At 41.8% G+C, this 22,023-nt stretch overlaps 1 protein-coding gene across 1 annotated transcript in view; it reads right to left on the bottom strand.

Moving 5' to 3' along the window:
- The window catches only part of LOC140714206 (S-adenosylmethionine synthase-like), a 36,861-nt gene extending 16,434 nt beyond the window's left edge, over window positions 1–20,427 (bottom strand). Inside the window, exons 1-6 of the mRNA XM_073025193.1 lie at window positions 20,207–20,427; window positions 12,060–12,137; window positions 11,443–11,565; window positions 8,926–9,038; window positions 1,445–1,588; window positions 1,108–1,326 (exon numbers count right to left, since the gene is read on the bottom strand). Of these exons, the coding sequence (XP_072881294.1) occupies window positions 1,108–1,326; window positions 1,445–1,588; window positions 8,926–9,038; window positions 11,443–11,565; window positions 12,060–12,137; window positions 20,207–20,300 (771 nt within the window). The 5' untranslated portion in view covers window positions 20,301–20,427. The remainder of the gene's footprint in view (window positions 1–1,107; window positions 1,327–1,444; window positions 1,589–8,925; window positions 9,039–11,442; window positions 11,566–12,059; window positions 12,138–20,206) is intronic.
- Window positions 20,428–22,023: the final 1,596 nt, after the last annotated feature.

Below are 22,023 nucleotides of genomic sequence, written 5' to 3'. Positions count from 1 at the left end.
GGATTTTAAAATTCTCTTACTTGTTTTTAAACCTTTCTCTGGTCTAGGACCAGAGTACATCACAGAATCACTTTTGTTTTATAATCCTGCTCGAGCTCTTGGGTCTTCTTCTGCCGGTCTCTTAAATTTAAACAATCTCCCTCAAAAGATAATTGGCAGGTCAGCTTTTTGAACTATGCTCCTGAACTGTGGAATTCAATACCAAAACTATAAGACTCAGTTGACACGTTTACATACCTACTCAAAACCAGTTTATTTAACCTATTTATTTGTCTTTTATTTTCATGTTTGCATTTTATCCAATTGTAAAGCACTTTGAAGTACATCGTTTGCATGAAAAGTGCTCATTAAATTTATTATTATGAATATTATTACTATTATTAACCCTTATGTCTCTAACACCTAACATCTAAAACCCTGCCCTTCTGACTGCTGACCTGCTCCATATTATAAGCGTAGCTTATAATAGGGGCATAGTTTTGAGATGTGAGGTCACCGAATTATTATTCCATCTCTGTTTCCTTGATAACTACAGGTGAAAACTATTTACTTTGGACCTCACCCACCCTTGGCTCTGTGAATAGATTACTCCTGGTGTGCCTAAGGGGAACCCTTTTTTCCTAGGCTGCTGTCTAGCGCCTGATGCAGTGACATTTCTAATGAAAGAGCAAGCCGAACGGAATGACTGGCTGGAACGGGAAATTGATGCGAAACAGCTGTGACTGTCACACGATCAGAGAATATGGCCTACTGCACCAGGATGTCACTAGCTTTCATCAGACCAGACACCGTTTAATCGGTTAACCTCAAAGGCCGAGAGTTCAATGACTGGATTGTATGGTGCTGAGGTAGCCCTTACATCGATCCCATTCCTTCCTTCTTTCCTCATGATGTCATGATTGTATCTGTTTCCAGCTTAATGTTACTGAATCTGGCAATGGATTCCAGATTTCAGCAACTCCCTGTGCAAAATATTTCTGACAGTTCCTCCGTGGGTCTTTTGCTATCTGTCCGCTGAGGCTCCAAGCAGTTCCTTCTCACCTGCTCTACCCAAATTGCATTTGATTTATCTTCCCTCAGCTACTGTAGGGTTCTCATGCCACTGACCTGTGGTCCTCCGATCACGAACCGCCCGCTGGGCTGGAGGTGATAGATGGTGTCGTCATCCAGGTACTTGCTGGGCACCACAAAATTAATAACTTTCTCCTTCAGGGCACTGCGCATTTCCTCCAGCCCAATGTCTTCGCCATGCTGCACAGAGATGACGATGGTGTGCACGCGAGTAGGGATGACCATCCCGTTCACCTGGCTGTACTGCACCGTCACCTGCAGGGGAAACATGCCCGCCATGTTAGTCCTGCACCTGGCTCGGCTAACTGCAAACCCGCCAATTTTGTCTGCTGACTTCAGCAATGGGAAAGAAATGGGGTAAAGTATAACACACCTGGGTTTTGGAATCAGGCCGGAGCCAGGGCAGCACATTGTTACGCCGCAGCTCGGCCATGCGAGAATTGAGCTGGTGTGCGAGGATAATCGTCAGCGGCATGCACTCTTCCGTCTCGTCCGTGGCATAACCAAACATCAGGCCCTGAGTAAGGGATACAGGCACACTTAGAGAACAGAAAAAGGTCTGCTTCATCTTCTAGCAATGATTTTACTGTATGGAGCCCAGTCAGGTCAAGGAGGCCGAGATGAAAATTAACCTTTAACTGAACGATAGTCAAGTCTGGAGGGGCACAATTTTCAGGCAACGTGTCACTGAGTTATTATAATGAACATATAGCACAGAAAATGGTGGTGTAATGACATACAGCATGACATTCACACATACACTATAACCCCTAGTGAATTATGTCAATACCAAAGAATGCTTAATCAAACAATATATTTACAATATTACTCACATATTACTGAAATATTAAATACACAACACTCCTCCACACTTAGCTATAAGCTTCAACTCAATATAGAATGCATCTCAACTCAAATATGCAACATATTGCTCTCTAGTCATCTGTATGGAAAGGTCATGTGCAGGCAGAATCGAGGTGGTGGTGTCCAGGCCCCAGAGCAGACCAAAGTGACAGAACTTAATGTTTGGACGATGATTTAAGTACCGTGCTGAATCGGAAAGGTTGTATACAGGTAGAAACTAGGTGGCAGGGCCTGGGCCCCAGTGTGTATTGAAATGACTGAACCCGACGTTTGGACTATTTAGGCACCGGGCCCAATTGAAAAGCTCAAGTTGCCGGGGCCTGAGGTGAAGGATGGGCCGGTTTAGCTTGCTACACTTTGACTTTTACTCAGCTCTACTCTGAGCTATGGGTGGCTCTGAACTCTGAACTCTTTGTCTGAACTCTGAACTCTTTGTCGTCTTCAGTTCAGAACGTTATTTGCTTGCGATTATTGTTTGCATTATTTTTTTAAAATTTTCTCTGCACATTGGGGTGTTTGACAGTCTTCTTTTTTATGGGTTCTTCTGGAATTCTATGTTTTGTGGTTGCCTGTTAGGAGACGAATGTCAAGTTTGTATACTGTATACATACATTGATGTGTATACATTATACATATATGGAGAATTTCTTACTCATGTGGGATACCATCTTTCCTGAAAAGGGCGAGGGATCACTGTGTTTGGCTGGTGAGACATGTGGCTGTGAAACAATCTCAAGTTCCAGGGCCTCCTCTTTGAGACTGTCAGTGATAGCCAGCTTACTTCTCTAGCAATTGACTCTGCTCTTTTCAACTGATTGATATATCATCTCCAGATGACTTCAGACGCGATCTGCATTGTGTTGGAGATTGGGTCCAGTTCTGTCCTTAAATCTTTCCAAGTATCCACGTTTTGATAACTTTTTGATCACTGCTTGTCCAGGAGCAAAACATTGAATCTCCTTGTTTGAGGAGATCTCAATTTGTCTCAGTAGTTTGTCCTGCATAGTCCTTCTGAGATTGGGTTTCAGGAAATCTAAGCATAAGCACAAGGGCCAACCCAGGATATCCAAGGAGGAAATTGGCGAGCTTTCGATTCAGTGTCAGTGTAGAGTGCTCTGTTGCTATTGTTCTTTAGACTCCGGATAAAACTTCCTGCCAAGCTATTTGTAGCTGGGTGATACGATATAAATGTAATAGATAGATAGATAGATAGATAGATACTTTATTCATCCCCATGGGGAAATTCAACTTTTTTTCCAATGTCCCATACACTTGTTGTAGCAAAACTAATTACATACAATACTTAACTCAGTAAAAAAATATGATATGCATCTAAATCACCGTCTCAAAAAGCATTAATAATAGCTTTTAAAAAGTTCTTAAGTCCTGGCGGTTGAATTGTAAAGCCTAATGGCATTGGGGAGTATTGACCTCTTCATCCTGTCTGAGGAGCATTGCATCGATAGTAACCTGTTGCTGAAACTGCTTCTCTGTCTCTGGGTGGTGCTATGTAGAGGATGTTCAGAGTTTTCCATAATTGACCGTAGCCTACTCAGCGCCCTTCGCTCAGCTACCGATGTTAAACTCTCCAGTACTTTGCCCACGACAGAGCCCGCTTTCCTTACCAGCTTATTAAGACGTGAGGCGTCCCTCTTCTTAATGCTTCCTCCCCAACACGCCACCACAAAGAAGAGGGCGCTCTCCACAACTGACCTATAGAACATCTTCAGCATCTCACTACAGACATTGAATGACGCCAACCTTCTAAGGAAGTACAGTCGAATATGTCTTATTCCATTCATTTTCAGCAATAACTGAAACTGTTTTGCAACTAACTGTGGTCTATTGTCACTAACTGTTCTAGAGCACCAGTCCTTGAGAAGAGGCTTCTCAACACGTCATCAGTGTGCGAGGCTGTAGTGGAGGCTATTGGTAACTTCTGGCCACTTTCTAACTACATCCATTACTACTGAAAAACTTGTATCAATGAATGGTCCAGCAAAATCCACCTGAATCCCCTGCCAGGGCAAAGCAGGCCATTCCTAGGGATGGATAGGTGCTGCTCCTGGCATCTTCTGGACATGTTGGCATCCCAAACAGTGTGTGGCAAGCTGCTTGATGTGCTAATCCATCCCAGGCCACCATACAAAACTTAGAGCTAATACTTTCATTTTGCTCACATTCAGATGACCGCATATAGCTCCTCTGGCACCTTAGCTCTCGAGTTGGATGGTACAATAACTCTCAATCCCTTTTGATTTGCATTAGGGCAAATATGTTATGAGGAGTGTCCTCTTTTGTAAATTTTTCAGGTATCTCATTTTCCAAGAGTAAACAGGGCAATCCATCAGCATTTCCATGATTAGCTCCTCTTGAATTTGATCCTGTAATTGTGTCTTCCAAGAAATAGAGCCCATCCCTTCATTTGTACTGCTGCTGTTAGTGGAACACCCTTCTGCTGCTAACATATCACACATCCGTACCAGCTTCCGAGGTTTAGCTGCTCTAATTCCACCGAGTATGGATAGCTGGCATAGCTCCTTTAAGTATTCAGGATTGTCCCACTAATAAGCAATCATGTTTTGGGCACCAAGGATTGAGCATTTGAGGATCACCTGAACTGAGGTTTGGTGCTCAATTGTAAGCCTACTTGTGATTTTGTCTATGTTTGTCTCAAGCTCAATTTCTTGATTCAGTTTGAAACTGTGTCTCAATCCTAGTCTCAGATACTCCAGCATTTGGGTCCAAGCTATTCTCATCAAGTACTCTTGTCACATCTGTGGATTGAAAATGGGCATCAGTGGTTTTTGATCAGTATTGATGGTAAACTATCTCCCATATAAGCACTGGTTGAAACATTTTACATCCCAAAGTACACTTGTGGCCTCTCTTGTCATTCTGTGCATAATTTTTCTCTGCAGTGGTAAGGAAATGTGATGCAATAGCTATGAGGCATCAAGTCCATTACTCATACATATGATGTGACTGTACCTATACCATAAAGCAAGGCATCACAGGCAAACTTCCCTGGATGATGTGGATCATTGTGTGCGAGTACAGTTTTTACTATCATCATTTCCTTTGTCTTTTGGAAAGCCACCTCACATTGCTCTGTCCATTGCCATTCCTTCCTGATCTGTAGTAATGAGGTCAATGAGGTGGAGCACAGCAGGCAGGTTTGCAGGAACCTGTTATAGTAATTGACACATCCTAAAAAGGATGACAACTGTGACTCCTTCTTTGGCCTTGGGAGGTCCACCACTGCTTGAATTTTCTGAGCACGCTTCTTTAAAACTTGTGCGTCAATGGTGTGATGACAGTAAGTGGTGATTAGTTTAAAGAATTCACAATTGTTGCATTGTGCTCTGAGCCCATTACCTTCTAATCATTTGTCTAGAGATTTTGGAGATGTTCCTTGTTATTCTTACTGCAAACATTGATGTCATCCAGGTAACACTGATGTCATCCTGAGAAGCCTTGCAGCACGTGGTCCATAGCTTTCTGCCAGAATGCAGGTTCAGATACTACTAAATTAAGCCTATTATAGTGATTAAAGCCCTCTGAGTGTTTATGGTGAGAAACACTTTGGACTCCTCTTCCATCTCCATCTGTAGATAGGCCTCAGCTAAATCCACTTTGCTGAAGTGCTTCCTTCCAGAAAGGTTTGTCAAGATATACTCTGTCCTGCTCCTTTCGTAATTTGCTTTCAGTTGACTACGTTGCAGGGGATGTGGCATGCAAATAGTGGATGGATCTCCAATCCAGTTGTTAGCCAGTCATGGCCCACAATGTTTGTCCTCCTGTTTTTACCATATACAAGCCCAATGTGGCTTGTTGGATTTTGTATTTCATTGTTATGAAAGTCATTCCCACAGAAGTAATTATCTTCTCCAGTGTAAGTTCTTAGTTGGATAACTGCAGGCTCCAGTTCAGTATCTTTGAAATGCTGTTCAAACTCATTTTATGTAATGACTGAAACAGCCAAGCCAGTGTCCAATTCCACATTAATTAATTAACCATTCACTTCTGGTGTAAGCCATATTGCTTGATCCTTGTCAGTTTTCACACAGTAGATCTTAAGACTATCTAGTCCTGTCTTACATCATTATCAGAATTTTCATCAACGGCATGCAGACTAGTGCTCTTTTTAAAACTGTAACTTAGCATTTTAGCTTTTTGTCGTCCTTGTGTAGTCCACTTATTTTTGTCTGCCTGATGTGCTCTTTGTATGTCAGCTACTATGCTGCATTTTCTACAAGTTTTGCCTTTAAACCTGAATCCGTCTGCTTTATGTGAGCCCTTCCACAATTGTAACACAATTTGTTTGGTCAGGCAGGTTTCTGTTTAGACATTACAATTTTGTTCATGATCACTTTTATTCCTGACTGCAACTCAATTGTGCCTCCAGCTGCTGTTTCCTTTAATATGGCGATTTCAACTGCTCTTTTAAATGTGAGCTGTACTTCAGTTAGGGGCCTTTTCTGAAAGCTTTGTTATAAGATTCCATTAAGTAGTCGATCTCTCAGTGCATCATTTAGCCCATCACTGAACTGACAATGCTCAGACAATTTTTTTCAATTCAGCCACATAAGCTGAAATAGACTCCCCTTCCTTTTGATTCCATTTATGAAACTTAATACTTTCTGCAATCAACAATGGTTTTGGTTTGAAATGTTCTTGTGTTATATTCAGGATACCAGCAAAGCTCATTTCTGCTGGTTTGGTTGGAACAGTCAAGCTTCTAAGCAAATTGTATTCTCGTCCATCTATTAAACTCAGTACCATTGGCACTCACTTTTCACTGTTTCATTTGCTTCAACACACTGCTCAATTCATTCAGCATGCATCAGCCAGTTATCTATTGTGCAATCGGACATGTGTGTCTTTACAATGTAGCCAGCCATTTCTACTTAACTTATTTATGATTATTATCTCCCTTTACTCAGTGTTTATGAACCTGTGAATTGTGTCTGTTTTCTGCCTTTTTTCAAGCTCTGCCATCTGTTTCTCTTCCTCCCTCCTCCACCCCGAAGAAATACGTGCTGCACATTTTAGGAAAAAAATCGAACATCTTTGTTCCCTTGTGAAGAAAAAAAATCCTGCTGCGCTTCACAGGTAGATAGTCTTTTTGGGTTCATTTTAAAACTTCTCCATTACCAGTGTTATGTTTTGTAACTCCAGGAACTACTCAAAAGAAAAATATGGGAACCTTAGGGATACTCGTGTATTTAATTTTACTTCAGTGAGGCACTTGCATCTGATGTGGTGGTGTACTTCATAACATAACCCGTAAGGAATTATGTAAACAAAAAAGAATGCTTAATCAAACAATACAGTATATTCACAATATTACTCAAGTATTACTGACATATTAAATACACAACAATTCTTAAAATTATTAAGGACCTGGTCCTTAATAACTTTACTCTAGTCATGAATTCCAACCTACCACCTTACTATCCAACATGTTGGTCCTGCTGTTAATGGCCAAGGGACTGCTGAGTGTTGCCTATTTGTATTGTTTAGGGTCCCAACTCAGTCAGTATGTAAAGTTCTGCATTCCTCACAGCCCGAGGGGCAGTAAAAAGGATGTCCTGTTCCCTGTCTAGAAGAGGGTCAATTCCAATCTCCTTCCTGCTCGTGGTTGCATTACTGATCTCCATGGACCCAATTCTCTCTCATAAGTGCTATGGGGACACATGATGAAGTGCAAAGCTTACTTTTGCAAGTGGTCAGAGCTGGCTAGGGAGGGGCAACTGAGTTCTTTGATGGATGTCAGAAACTTGCTTACAGTGACTGGTGCTAGAAGTGGCCACAAGCTATCGGCTTGGCAATGTTTAGGTATTGCCTTCCAAAAGTGAAGATCATCATCCACATGTGGCCATTGATTCTTCAACAGCTGCTACTTTGTAAAAAAAAAGTTATCAACGCCAGTCACTGTGAGGGTAAGGAAATCCACTTGCACACAGAGAGTCATAGAATGAGAATCAGAATTTGGTCTTACTATGATTGGCTTAACCTGAGGTGGAATTTGTGGAATTGCGTTGTGGCAGCAGTACAATGCGAAGACATCATTCAGCACAGAAAAAGGTCTCTTGGCCCAACTAATTCATGCTTATCTAAGCTAGTCCAATTTGCCCAAGTTTGACTCGTATCCCTCGAAACATTTCCTATCCATGTATCTGCTCAAATATCCTTTAAATGTTGCTAATGTACTTTGTTTAACCATTTCCTCTGGCAGCTAGTTCCATTACCCACAACCCTCTTTGTTTATAGGTGCCCTCCAAGTATCTATTAAATCTTTTCCCTCTCATCATAAACTTGTGTGCTCTAGTTCTTGATTCCCCAACCCTGCTTAAAAAAAAAAGATGGCAAGCATTCACTTTGTTCCTCATGATTTTGTACATTTTATGGCTGATGTATACTGAATGAATTGAGCAGTGTTTTGAAGCAAAAGAAACTGCCAATGAAAAGCGAGTGCCAGTGGCACTGGGCATAATAGATGGACAAGTGTCAGTGGCACTGGGTATGACAGATGGATAAGAAAACAGTTTTCTTAGAAGTTTGAGTGCTCCAACCAAACCAGCTGAAATGAGCTTTGCTGTTATTGTGAATATTTTTCTATGAAATCATCCCTCAGACTCCTACATTCCAAGGAATAGAAGTCCCAGCCTGCCCAATCTCTCTCTGTATCCCATTGTCTTGAATCCTGGCAACAACTTTGTAAATCTTTTATGCAACATTGAGAGCTTACTGACACTTTTCCTGTAGCAGGATGAGCATAACACCCCAAATGCAGCTTCGTAAACATCTTGTACATGTGCAGGTTAGCATGGAGTCAGTTATTGGTACTAGGAGCTGCTGGTGTCTGCTGAGTGAGGACTGTTGTCAGCCAATTTGTTAACTGGAGATACTTCAGTAGAAATTGCCCCCTGATTTGTCCAGATGTGAGAGACAGTGACCATTAAGAGGTGTTGGCTGTTAACTCACCTGGTCTCCAGCACCAATGTCTTCCTCGTGTCTGTCTAGATGGACTCCCTGTGCAATATCTGGAGACTGCTGCTCCAATGCAACCAGCACGTTGCATGTCTTGTAGTCAAAACCTGTACACAGGCAAACATGACCACACTGTTACAATGCAGAGAGAGGAACTTGAATTCATGTCCATGCCTTTCCTTTTCATGCTGCTGCTTTGCAATTTGCAGCAACAATAATTACTCCGCTGAGGTAGCACAATAATTGAAACCTCCTCATAGTCTGTCATTTTCTACTTGAAAATTACCTTGCCTGTAACAACCCAAGACAAGCAAGAGCTACAACAAGATACTGGAGAAACTCAGCAAGTCAGACAGCATCTGTGTGGCCAGATAAACAGTTGATGCTTCGGATTGACACTGATCATTTGGCCTTGCTGAGTTCCTTGGCCTTCTTGTTTGTTGCTCCAGATTCCTGCTTCTGCAGAATCTTGGGTATCGATATTTTTACAAACTTTAAGTTCAAAGAAGGAAATCGAGCTTCAATGAGTTCTTCTCCAGTTTGATCTATTGATGGTGAGTAAACTGACACCACCGCTCACTGAGTAATAGATGAATTTTGGTTTTGTGTAGGAGCACCGTTGAGCTCCTGGCTGTATACACTACTGACTTCTAACAGCGAGCAACAGGAGGAATCACTTCCCACTTGCCCACCTGGGTAAGTTACTGATGTCAGTGATTTAGACAGGGAGTGGAATCCATGGTCACTGAGTCATTGAGGAATGAGAGTGCTGTGATGAGTTGGCGGGTGGTTTTTGCAGGAGTTCATGAGTAGAATCACACAGCTTAGAAACAGGCAGTGCCTTAGGAACTGCTTCTTCCCCCATGCCACCCCGTCATCAGATTTCTGAATGGACCACCCCATGAACTACCTCACTATTTTTGCTCTTTTTGCACTACTTACTCCATTTTTTAATATATATATTTTGTACTGTAATTTATAGTATTTTTATGTGCTGTGCAGTACTGCTGACCCGCTTGGTGGCACAACAATATCAGCGTTGGACTCTGGAGCGAAGGCTCCCGAGTTTGAATCCAAGTTGGGTTGAGTGTCGAGCTAGCAGCTCAGCCTCGTAAAAACAAGAATAGCTTGCTACGGAAACACCGTCATGATGGTGCCCCGATAACTCCACTGCCGAGTTAAGGGCTATTCCTCTTCTAAAGTACTGCTGCCACAAAGCAACAAATTTCACAGCATATGTCAGTGATAATATACCTGGTTCTGATTCATTCAACTCATCAGGTCTATGCTGATCCACATTATTCCCATTTTCTAGCACTTGGCCCATGGCCTTCAATGCCTGGGTGATTCAGATGCTTCCAATTGGATGGCTCAGTAGTGTAGTGGTTCGTGCAATGCTTTACAGTGCCAGCAATTACTGATTGAGGTTCAAATCCCACTGCTGTCTACATTCCGGCCATGACTATGTGGGTTCCCTCTGGGTGCTCCAATTTCCTTCCATATTCCAAAGACGTATGGCTAGGGTTAGGATTACTGAACTGTGGGCATGCTGTGTTGAAGCCAGAAGCATGGCGACACTTGCAGGCTGCCACCGCCACACTGTAATTGGACTGTGTGGGTGGCTGATGCAAAAGACACGTCTCACTGCATGTTCCGATCTGCTGTACATGTGACAAATCTTTATCTTTATAAATGCTGTTACTCTGCTTCTATCACTCCCTCAGGCAGTATAATACAGGAAATCGCCATTCTTTGGGTGAGAAAGCTTCCCCTCAAATCCTCTCTAAATCTCTTAGCACTTTATGAAATTTAGTTTTATCTACCTCTGATATGGGGAAAATCCCCTGCAGTCTAACCTACACCCCTCGTAAATTTATGCACTTCAATTAGGAACCCTTTTAACGCCCTCTGCCTTAGGGAAATCAGACTCGTTCTCTGTGGTCTGCCCTCACAACTGAAACATTTCATCTCAGACAACAGAGCGGAGACAGCCATTAGTGCCGGGGTCCTGCTGATACCTGTAAGCGAGGACTGGTGTCAGTTAATTTGATAGTTGGAGATTGTGTTCGAGAAACTTCCCCCCCACCCCCTTGGTTTGAACAGGCCACGATATTTGTGCTGGATCATGAGATCGCTTCTGGGAAAAAGGCGCTGGGGACAGCAGGTGTTCCCCTGAACGAGGAGAGTCATGTGAGCAGCAGAGAGGTTGGGAGGGGATCGGAGGGAAAGCACCGACAGCACAAAATCAATAAGAGCACAGGTCTGGACTTGCGTGTGATTCCTCACGAGGCTGAATACCACTGCCTAGGTTCACACAAAAGACAGCCAACATTTTGCATATGTCCAGAGAACTGTTCCCAGCTGATCCAACAAACTGAAGGAACACCTGGAATTTTCACAGAGCTTGGTAATTGAACAAAATTGATTATACATTGTATGGGAATTTCAAAATACTTTAAAATAATGCTTTATTCCCCATTTTATAAAATGACTGGATGAGTTTTCACTGACCTTTAGAACAGTTATCGTATCCGATGTACTGGATTGTGTTCCTCACCACTCTCTGGTAATCAACTATCGCGCGAGAGGTGATCTCACCACATAACAGCACCATTCCAGTCTTGCAGACCGTCTCTGGGGAAACAAGGCAGAAATGCCTTTGAGCTTGGAGGTTGATATGGTGTTATTTTACCTTGTTTCAGTTAAGAGGCAAAGTGCAAACTCCTGGGACAGAGAATGCTTCAATGTGTGTGTCCAATGTCAGCATCAAGCAGAGCTGGTCAGGATAGAGGCATCAGTGACTCCTAAAACAGTGAGGAATACATTCTTACCAATCACTGAGGAAAGAGATTCACCCTGAATGCCTCACAGGACTTATTAGGGACTACTTCTGTTTTTTTTCCTGAAAACATTTTCTCAGTGATTGCTCTACTGGTGCCTTCAGAATTCCATAGTCTTTATCACGCCATTTTCTCAATTTCAGAAAAAAAGTATATTCGTTTGATAGGGCTAAGTTCCAATAAAAGGGCATCTCACCAATTAGAAATTATCCAATCCTTCCTCATTGAAATAGCCAAGGATTTGAAAGCACACACTGTACTAGACACATAGGGGTGTGGACCACTCACCACACGCAACCTTGGCATCGGGGTCCTGCTGTAAGTGGGCATCGAGCACGGCATCACTGATCTGGTCACAGATTTTGTCTGAAAGAGAGGAGGAGAGAGCTCAGACACCAGCAGCTATCAGTAGCATTGGAAGGAGCAAGAAGCTTAGCAGTTAGCGTATCACAGTGTAGAGCCGGCTGTGAGATTGGGGTTTGATTCCCACTGCTGTTGGTAAGGAGTTCGTACGTTCTCCGCATGACCATATGGGTTTCCACCCACAGTCCAAAGAGGAAGGTTAGGGTTAATGAGCTGTGGATGAAATATGATAGTACTGGAAGCACGGTGACAATTTAGGCTTCCCAGGAAAAATCCTCATTGATTTGATTTGACACAGGTGACATATTTCACTGTGTGTTTTGATTTACATGTGACAAATAGAGCTAATTTTCATTCCCAGCAGACTGGTGGGATCAACATCCCAACCCATAGATGTACCGATTTATAAGACCTTAAGACATTTGAACGGAATTAGGCTATTTAGCCCGTTAAGTCTGTTCCAACATTTGATCATGTCTGATCCTTTTCCCTCTCAAACCCATTCCCCTGCCTTCTCCCCATAACTTTTCAGGCTTTGACTTATCAAGAATCTATCAAATACACTCCATGAACTGGCCTCCACAGGCACATCAACACATTCCACAGTTTACTATCCTCTGGTTAAAGAAATCACTCCTCATCTTCATTATAAATGGATGTCCCTCTATTCTGAGGCTGTGACCTCTGGTTCTAGTCCACCTCACTATAGGAACCATCCTCTCGCATTCTCTCTATCTAAACCTTTCAATATTGCATAGGTTTCATTGAGGTGTGTATGTGTGTGTGTGTGTGTGTGTGTGTGTGTGTGTGTAATTGTTTTAATTCTGTTCCACTATAGAGAGATCAGGAGCAGATAACCATGGGCAGCTTTCTTTGAATCTTTGTAGGACAGAGAATAATCTGTGCCAATAGGAATGTACACAGCTTCTAGGAAAAATCAAGCTTCAGAAAAGTAGTCTGACTTCACTCCTTACAAAAGGGTGACGTAGGATCAGGAGATGTAGAATCCTCGTGGATAGAGTTAAGAAACTGCAAGGGTGAAAAAAATTCCCTGATAGAGATTATGTACATGCCCCGAATAGGATGGAGGATATAAATTTCAACAGGAAATAGAAAAGGCATGTAATAAACGTAATGTTATGATAATCATGGAAAATTTCAATATGCAGGTATGCTGGGAAAATCATATTGATGCTAGTTCCAAAGAGAGGGAATTTGTAGAATGCCATTGAGGTGGCTTATTAGAGGAGCTTGTAGTTAGCTCACTAGGGGAAAGACCATTCTGGATTCGGTGTTGTGTAATGAACCAGATTTGATTAAAGAGCTTAAGGTAAAGGAACCTTTGGGAGACAGTGATCATAATATAATATGATCAGTTTTAGAGGGAGAAGCTGAAGTCAGATGTATCAGTATTGCAGTAGAGTAAAGGGAATTACAGAGGTATGAGAAGAGCTGGCCTAAGTTGATTGGAAGGGGTCTCTGGAAGGGATGACAGCAGCGCAAGAATGGCAAGAGTTTCTGCAAACAATTTGGAAGGCGCAGGATAGATACATCGCACAGATGAAGTAATCTAAAAGTTACGATGAGGCAACCATGTCTGACGAGGGAAGTCAAAGCCAACATAAAAGCCAAACAGAAGGCATATAATACAGCAGGAATTAGTGGGAAGCTAGAAGATTGAGGACCTTTTAAAAACCAATAGAAGACAACTAAAAAAGCACAAGGAGAGAAAAGAAGAAATAAGAAGGTAAGCTAGCCAAAAATCTCAGAGCATACCAAAAGTTTTGTCAGATATGTAAAGAGTAAAAGAGAGGCCTGAGTGGATATTGGACCACTGGAAAATGACATTGGAGAGGTAGTAATAGGGGACAGAGAAATGGTGCATGAACTTAATAAGTATTTTGCCTCAGTCTTCACTGTGGAAAACAATAGCAGTATAGAAGTGAGTGTAGTTGCTCTTACAAAAGAGAAAGTGCCTGGGAAGCTGAAAGGTCTGAAGATAGGCAGGTCACCTGGACCAGATGGACTACACCCCATAGTTCTGAAGGAGGTAGCTGAAGAGATTGGGGAGGCATTAGTAATGATCTTTCAAGAATCACTAGATTCTAGAATGGTCCCAGAGAACTGGAAAATTGCAAATGTCCCTCCACTCTTTAAGAAGGGAGGGAGGCAGAAGAAATTATAGCCTTGTTAGTTATTAAGGATGAGGTTTTGGGGTACTTGGAGGCATGTGATAAAATAGGCCAAAGTCAGCATGGTTTCCTAATGGGGAAATCTTGTCTAACAAATCTAGTGGAATTCATTGGTGAAACAACAGATATAATAGACAAAGGAGGGTCAGTGGATGTTGTTTACTTGGATTTTCAAAAGGCTTTTGACAAGGGGCCACACATGAGGCCACTAAGCAAGATAAGAGCCCATGGTATTAAAGGAATGATACTAGAATGGATAGAGCATTAGCAGGATTGGCAGGAGGCAAAGAGTGGGAATAAAGAGAGCCTTTTCTGATTGGCTGCCAGTAACCAGTGGTGTTCCATAGGGGATAGTGTTGAGACCACTTCTTTTATGTTATATGTCAATGATTTGGTTAACAGAGGTGGCAAAGCATTTCCCACCGGTAAGGCAGCTGGACCTGACGGGTTCGGGTCAGAGTTCTACAAAGCCTTCCGAGATGTCCTTACACCGACTTTGCTGAGAATGGTTTGGGATACCTTTAAAAACAAGAGGCTCCCACCCTCTCTCAGTGAAGCAAATATCTGTGTTTTATTAAAAAAAGATAAAGACGAAACGGACCCTGGAAGCTATAGGCCCATTGCACTACTAAATTATGATCTGAAAATAATTACAGAAGTGTTAGCGAATCGGCTCGGTAAGCATATAGCAAATATCATTCACCCGGACCAAACGGGATTTATTCCGGGCAGGTACTCCTTTTGTAATGTCCGCAAAATTCTCAATATTTTGTATGCCAATTATGGGAAAGATGACAGTGCTGCTATACTGTCTCTAGATGCCCACAAGGCATTCGATATGATAGAGTGGCCCTATCTGATTGCAACACTCAAGAAGTTTGGATTTGGCGACACGTTTATAGAACGGGTTAAAATGTTATATCCAAAATCCTCCATTTTCACAAATGGGGATAAATCTAATCCGTTCTCCCTGCAATGTGGTGTTCGCCAAGGGGACCCATTGTCCCCCCTGCTGTTCAACATAGAGCTGGAGCACCTGGCAATTGGCATTAGGGGCCACACACACATTAAAAGTATTAAGCTGGGCAATATTGAGACCTGTGTGACCCTGTACACGGACGACCTCCTTATTTGTCTAGACGACCCAGCGATCTCTATTCCCATCCTACTAGAATATATAAATTCCTTTGGGAGCATTTCTGGCTATAAATACCATAAATTGGGGAAAGAGCAAATTCATGCCCTTAGTGGATCAATTTACTGAAGACTTCCTGAAAGATTTGACTTTTAGAGTAGAGAAGGACTGTTTCACCTATTTGGGGATTAAACTGACTAAGAACCCAAAGCATCTTTTCAAATTTAACTTTATAGAATACTTAGAAAAACTCAGAACAAATATCGAGTCCTGGGGGATGCTGTCCGTATCCATGATTGGATGGGTAAATGCAATCAAAATGGTGACCTTACCCAGTTTCTATATCTTTTTCAAAACCTGCCTATATACTTAAATGCATCCTTTTTTAAGAAACTTGATTCTATCATATTGCCCTTTGTGTGGGGCTATAAATCACACAGGATATCTGAAGCTCACCTACACAACCCTCTTAAGAAGGGCGGTCTTGGTCTGCCAATTTTTAAACATTACTATTGGGCAGCTAACTCCAGGGCTCTTACACACTGGAAACGTGGAGGTGCTGAGACCGAAGAAAAACCTTCATGGCTACAGCTGGAAGCCTCTGTTGTTAATTATTCCTCACTTCCTGCTCTTCTGCTTTCCACTTATGCCTCAACAGACAAGCTAATCCAACAAAACTTTACCTTAAAGAATTCTTTACCAATATCAAACCAGATAAATGTAGCTCACCAAATTCCCAGTGTTTTCACACACGCTCCCATTTGTCAAAATCACTCATTTAAGCCTGGCCAATTAGATGGTGTGTTTGCAGTCTGGAGAGAGAGGGGTATCAAAACTTTCTTAGATCTGTACATCGATGGCCAATTTGCATCATTCACACAATTAAGCACGAAGTTTAACCTTTCAAATTCACGTTTTTTTCGCTATCTTCAAGTTCGACACTAGGTTAACAAAAAGTGCCCACACTTCGAGCCTATTTCCACCACCCATCCCTTTCTTAAAAACTTCTTGTTCCCTCCAGACTCCAAACAGTTAATATCAAAATTTGTGAATTGCTTTAGTCCTTCGGTTTCTACAGATTTTACTAGGGAAGCCTGGACTGGGGACTTGAACTCAGAGATATCAGCGGAGCGTTGGGAGGAGGCAATGTCCTGGGTTCACTGCTGTTCTATTGATTCACGCTACAGGTTAATCCAGTACAAGGTGATGCATCGATTGCATTATTCAAAAACAAACTGAATCGCATCTTCCCATCTGTGTCTCCTGATTGCGACAGGTGCCGCTCTGCTGAGGGCTCACTAGCCCATCTTTTCTGGCTTTGCCCTGCATTATACAACTTTCGGACTGCAATTGTTGAGTGGCTCTCAAAAGCCTCTTCTAGAGACATTCAGCCCAATCACGAACTCGTCATCTTTGGATGTTCTGCAGTGACTCTTGAGTTGCTGCACAACATGCAGATTGCTCTGCATCTAGGAATGGTGGTGGCTAAGAAACTTATTCTTCTGACCTGAAAGTCTACTACCCCACCTACCTTTGCACACTAGCTCAAGGAGATGTTGTCTATTATACAAATGGAAAGACTGCGTCTGCACAAAACCAATACACAGAATATATTTGAGAGAATATGGGGACCTTTCTTGGCTCAGTGTCATATTACCTCACACACATAGTGACCTTGACCTGTCCAATCTCATGAGTGGGTGTAGTGCCTAACTGGATTCCTCTATTCATTTTATTTTACATTGCTTCCGTGATACCACTATTGTGTCAACTTTTTTTTTGGAAGTCTATTTATGTAATCTTGTAAATTGTCAGGCTTTGTTTTTATTTTTGATTTGTTCTGTCTGTGCTCCATCCGGAGCTGCATCTCCTTTGTATTGTTTTGTACATCTTCAATATGTTTTGTCTTTGTAAAACTGAAAATTGTAAATAAAGTATTCAAAAAAAAAGGAAGGCAAATGCAATGTTACCATTTACTTTGAGAGGACTAGTATATAAAGACAAGGATATAATGCTGAGGCTTTATAAGGCTTTGGATGAACCATACTTGGAGTATTGTGAACAGATTTGGGCCCCTTATTGAAGAAAAGATATGCTGGCATTGGAGAGGGTCCAGAGGAGGTTCACGAGCGTGAATCCAGGAATGAAAGAGTTAACATACAGGGAGCGTTTGATGGCTCTGAGCCTGAACTCACTGGGGTTTTAAAGAATGGGGGGAGGGAGGTTCTCATTGAAAGCTATTGAATGTTGAAAGGCTCAGATAGAGTGGATGTGGAGAGGATGTTTCCTATAGTGGGGTGTCTTGGTCCAAAGGGCGCAGCTTCAGAATAGAGGGATGTTCATTTAGAACAGAGATGAGAAGGAATTTCTTTTGCCAGACAGTGGTGAATCTGTGGAATTCACTGCCATAGACAGCTGTGGAGACCTAGTCAATGAGTATATTTAAAGCAGATGTCGAAAGATTCTTGGTTAGTCAGGGTGTCAAATGTTACAGGGTTGAGAAGGATAATAAACCAGCTATGATGGAATGGCAGAGCAAGTCGATGGGCTGAATGGCTTAATTCTGCTCCTATGTCTTATGGTCATATGGACTCATTGCCAGCTGTCAGCCAACTCAAGGTCTGACCACTGGCCCAGAGTTTGGTGGTGCCACATTGACCTAGTGTCACCGTCACTCAGGAAGTACAGAGGCATTTTTTGAAAGTGGTGAAGAGACTGTGAAACAAGCAGAGCACCCCTATTAATAGACAGCAACATTCCTGGAACTGACAGATCTCATTTCAGAACTCTACATGACAGAAACAGAGTAAGCTTCAAGCAGAACTGCAGCAGGAACCAAAAAAAAACTACCCAGAGGGAAGTTTTAACTTTTATGGAGTATGAGGAGTGCATGGAATTTCTCTCAGAGTGCTGAGTTACCAGAGTTCCTGCTTTTGGGTCAAGTCTTCTCTACATTTCCTTACAATATGCCCTATAGATTTAGATATATCTGCCTTGAGGGAAAATTTACCATCTGCCTATCTACACTGCACATAGCTTTATACACTTTGTTCTCTCCAAGGAAAACCAAACCCATTGAATCCAACCTCTTCACATACTGAAATGTTCCATTCTAGGTAGTGTCCCGGTGAATGGTGTTTGCAGCCTGGAGAAGTATGTAGATCAACTTTGAAGCAAGAGTACATATCATTCTGTGCTTACCCAAACATTTAGAAGGACCATGCCTAATCATTTATCTTCATCAAATCTCCTGAACAATTCCTATTTCCTGATTCCCTTAGTGTCCTGTCATCAATCATTATCAGGAATAAAGATTAGCTTTATTTGTCACATATACATTGAAACATACAGTAAAATGCTTCATATGCATCAACAACCAACATTTAGTAACCTTAACCCCTACATTTTTGGAATGTGGGAGGAAACCGGAGCACCCAGAGGAACTCTCTGTGGTCATGGGGAGAACGCACAAACTCCTTGCAAACAGCAACAGGAGTTGAAGTTCTCTACACACATTGATAGAAGTGAGACTATTTCTGCAGATGAGACCTCTCCAAAGCCCTGGGAAAGTGTAGAGAAAGACTTCCTTTTTCCAACCCCTTTGCTTTAAAACACAACTTACCATCCCTCTTCTTAATCGCTTGTTAGATCTGCAGTATTAGCTTTGTGTCTTATGTCACAGTACCAGAATCATTCGTCACACATGTGTATATCAGTTTCTGTGCATTCAAAGAAAATTCTGCTTTTTACTTTTACAGCAATATGAATAATTTCACATTTCCCCACAGTATCACCTTTCTTCCCATTAACATGGACTTCAGAGCTCACTTGGCTTTGTATCAGCTGGGCACCTAGATACAATAATGTTCTTGATGTAAATTGTGAAATACTCAGAACCCAGAACTGTCCCTGTGGTTTCCCATCAGGAAAATCCTGATCTATTTATTGCTAGACTCTCTGCCCTTCTACTAATGTACATTGATACATCAGTTTTTCTTTGGAATGTTAACAAAAGCAGTTATATTGCATCTACTATCTCCCCTCTAACTGCTCCCCTCTAACTGCATCCTCGCAAACTTCCACTTTTGTCAATCATAATTTTCATGATTTTCTGAATATTTTTGTATTACAGACTTCATAAAGGCTTACAACGCTCCCCTGGTCAGCTGATTTCAGTCTAAATGGCTTGTCGGAAAGGTGGACTGCAGTGAGAAGACATCGCTGACTTCCAGAAATATTCAAATATGAAAAACTATTTAAATACTCAGAAATATATTTAAATATCCAAAGCTATTTAAATATTCAAAAACTATTTAAATAAAGCTCAATAATGAAAATTATTAAAGATTTAAAGAATAAGAAAAAGACACTTAAAAACTATTGTCATCTTTCAACCAAATATAATTAATTCAGTACTTTTGTCCCTTGCATCTATTCCTCTCCACTGATCTGAAAGGGGAATTGTTGGTCTAACACGGAGTAGATTCGAAGGTAGATAGATTATCCAGCATTGGGAAATTGCCATTGCTTCATCTGAAGGCAAGAGTGACCAGCAGGCTTTGACTTCAGTCCCTCCACACACAAATGGGGGAAGCCTGATTTCTACATAGAAACGTGGCAAACTCTGCACAGAGCTTGCCCATCTAAATCTTGTCCTTGGACTATAACATTACCGTGATGTTCTGCGGATGTCACATTAATTGCTCTCAGATAAAGATGTGCAACTTCTGACAACTCTTACTTACCAGGATGCCCCTCGCCCACTGACTCTGAAGTGAACATGAAAGTCCCTTCATCATGTAGAATATTGTTATGAATGCCATTCATCGGGCAACTCATCTTAATGGTTAGAAAATGTTGCTCTTGTTCTAATTTCAGGGTGATTGCTTTACTGCAGTTGCCTTCAGTCAGAAGGTGGGGAAAAGAAAGTCCCCGGGTCCCCTGAATCCAGTGATCTAGCTGGATAAGCGCCTGCTCCTGCTATATAAGGCACAGTTAATGTAATCAACAGCATGCCAGTTCCTTAGGGGAGAACAGAGGATGGAACAGTTTCACATCAAGGCAATCAATTACCGTAACTTGCAGAGGAAGTACACTGCATTTATTAACTATTATATTACACTCTCAACTACAATTATTCATAAGCTCCACATGCTTCATAACTTTTGCTAATTGTTTTCGATATTTCAGCCCCCCTCCTAATTTGCTTTTGGAAAGTCCTGCCTGAGGGCTGGTCTCTGATTGATGGAAACAGAGGGGTGGGTGGAAGGGGAGCTTTTTTTTAGTTAAGCAGAGTTGTGAGATGATGCAATGTATAAATACTGATTGTGTAAAATGTGTTTGGACTGCACTTACCTCTTTCCACATGGCTTTTCAGTGGCATTTCAATATGTATTTGGTAGTGCAGAAAAGAATGTCACAGGGAGCTCTTATTGTTAAAAACTTTGACAGAAACACACGCACATTCTCCACAAAACTTTGAGTTCACTGCCATTATTTCCCAGAGTAGTCCACCTGTTGCATATATTTTCTCCAGCAGTTTCTGCCCTCCTTCAGATTGCCACCTTGGGAACTTGATGAAAGTCTGTTGAGATTTTCTGCAAATCCCTTTGTGATTAACCCTGTCAGGTCTGTGATTTTGCAAGGTTTAGTAGCTTCAGTTTTGAGAAGTGCATTCCTATGGGAGCATTCAAGCATTTAATACAGGGTCAAACTTTGCAAGCAAATCAGCAGAAAATATTCACCTAGAAATCTGTGTTAGTTCAACGTGATGTTTTAATTTCAAGCAGAGTTATACAGTATATTATATCCAAAAGTTACAACAGCCAAGAGCAAGCCTTAGATCTTAAACAGGTGGATGATCATTAGGGTAATCGCTCAAGGCAGTTTTCAAAGTAATGGACTAATGTTACAGAGTGATCAGACACTCATGTTTGTGCCTCGAGATACAGATGCACAATGCAGTTTATTTCAGGCATAAAGTGAACAAAAATTGATCTTTCTCAGAGTGAAATGCCAAAATGACCACTTCAGGCCATTTTGTTGTGAGTGTAGAAATTTGGCCAGGCACAATGTTTTCCGTATGTGACTGATAATATACCCCTTCAGGGTCACACAGGTTGATACACAGATGGATGGTAGGGGTAGGGGTAGGGAGGGCTATGGTCTCAGTGCAGGTTGATGGGAGTGAGCAGTTTAAATCATTTGGCATGGACTAGATGGGCTGAAGGGCCTGTTTCTATGCTGTACTTTTCTAAGACTCCATGACTCTATGACTCTGTATCACTGAAACTCCTGGAGAATGGAAGCAGGTCCTTCATCCACTGTCACCATGCTGACTATCAAACCCCCATTTACACTCATCCTACCTCAGCTCTTTTTACTCTTCCCATATTCTTAATGACTCTTCCTGCTATATTCTGCTACAACTCAACCTACACACTAGGGCCAACTTACAGCAGTCCAATTAACCTTGTTTAGTGCTCCTTTGTGTGAACCTAGGGCTTGAATTAAGTTGTTATGTAAGTGACTATCGTTAGTCAGTTGCACTTTTTATTAAATA

The sequence above is a fragment of the Hemitrygon akajei genome, chromosome 21 (assembly GCF_048418815.1).
Source record: "Hemitrygon akajei chromosome 21, sHemAka1.3, whole genome shotgun sequence".
In the NCBI taxonomy this organism is placed as follows: domain Eukaryota; kingdom Metazoa; phylum Chordata; class Chondrichthyes; order Myliobatiformes; family Dasyatidae; genus Hemitrygon; species Hemitrygon akajei.
Note: the sequence above shows the minus strand (reverse complement) of the source record. Positions and strands in the feature narration are given on the sequence as shown.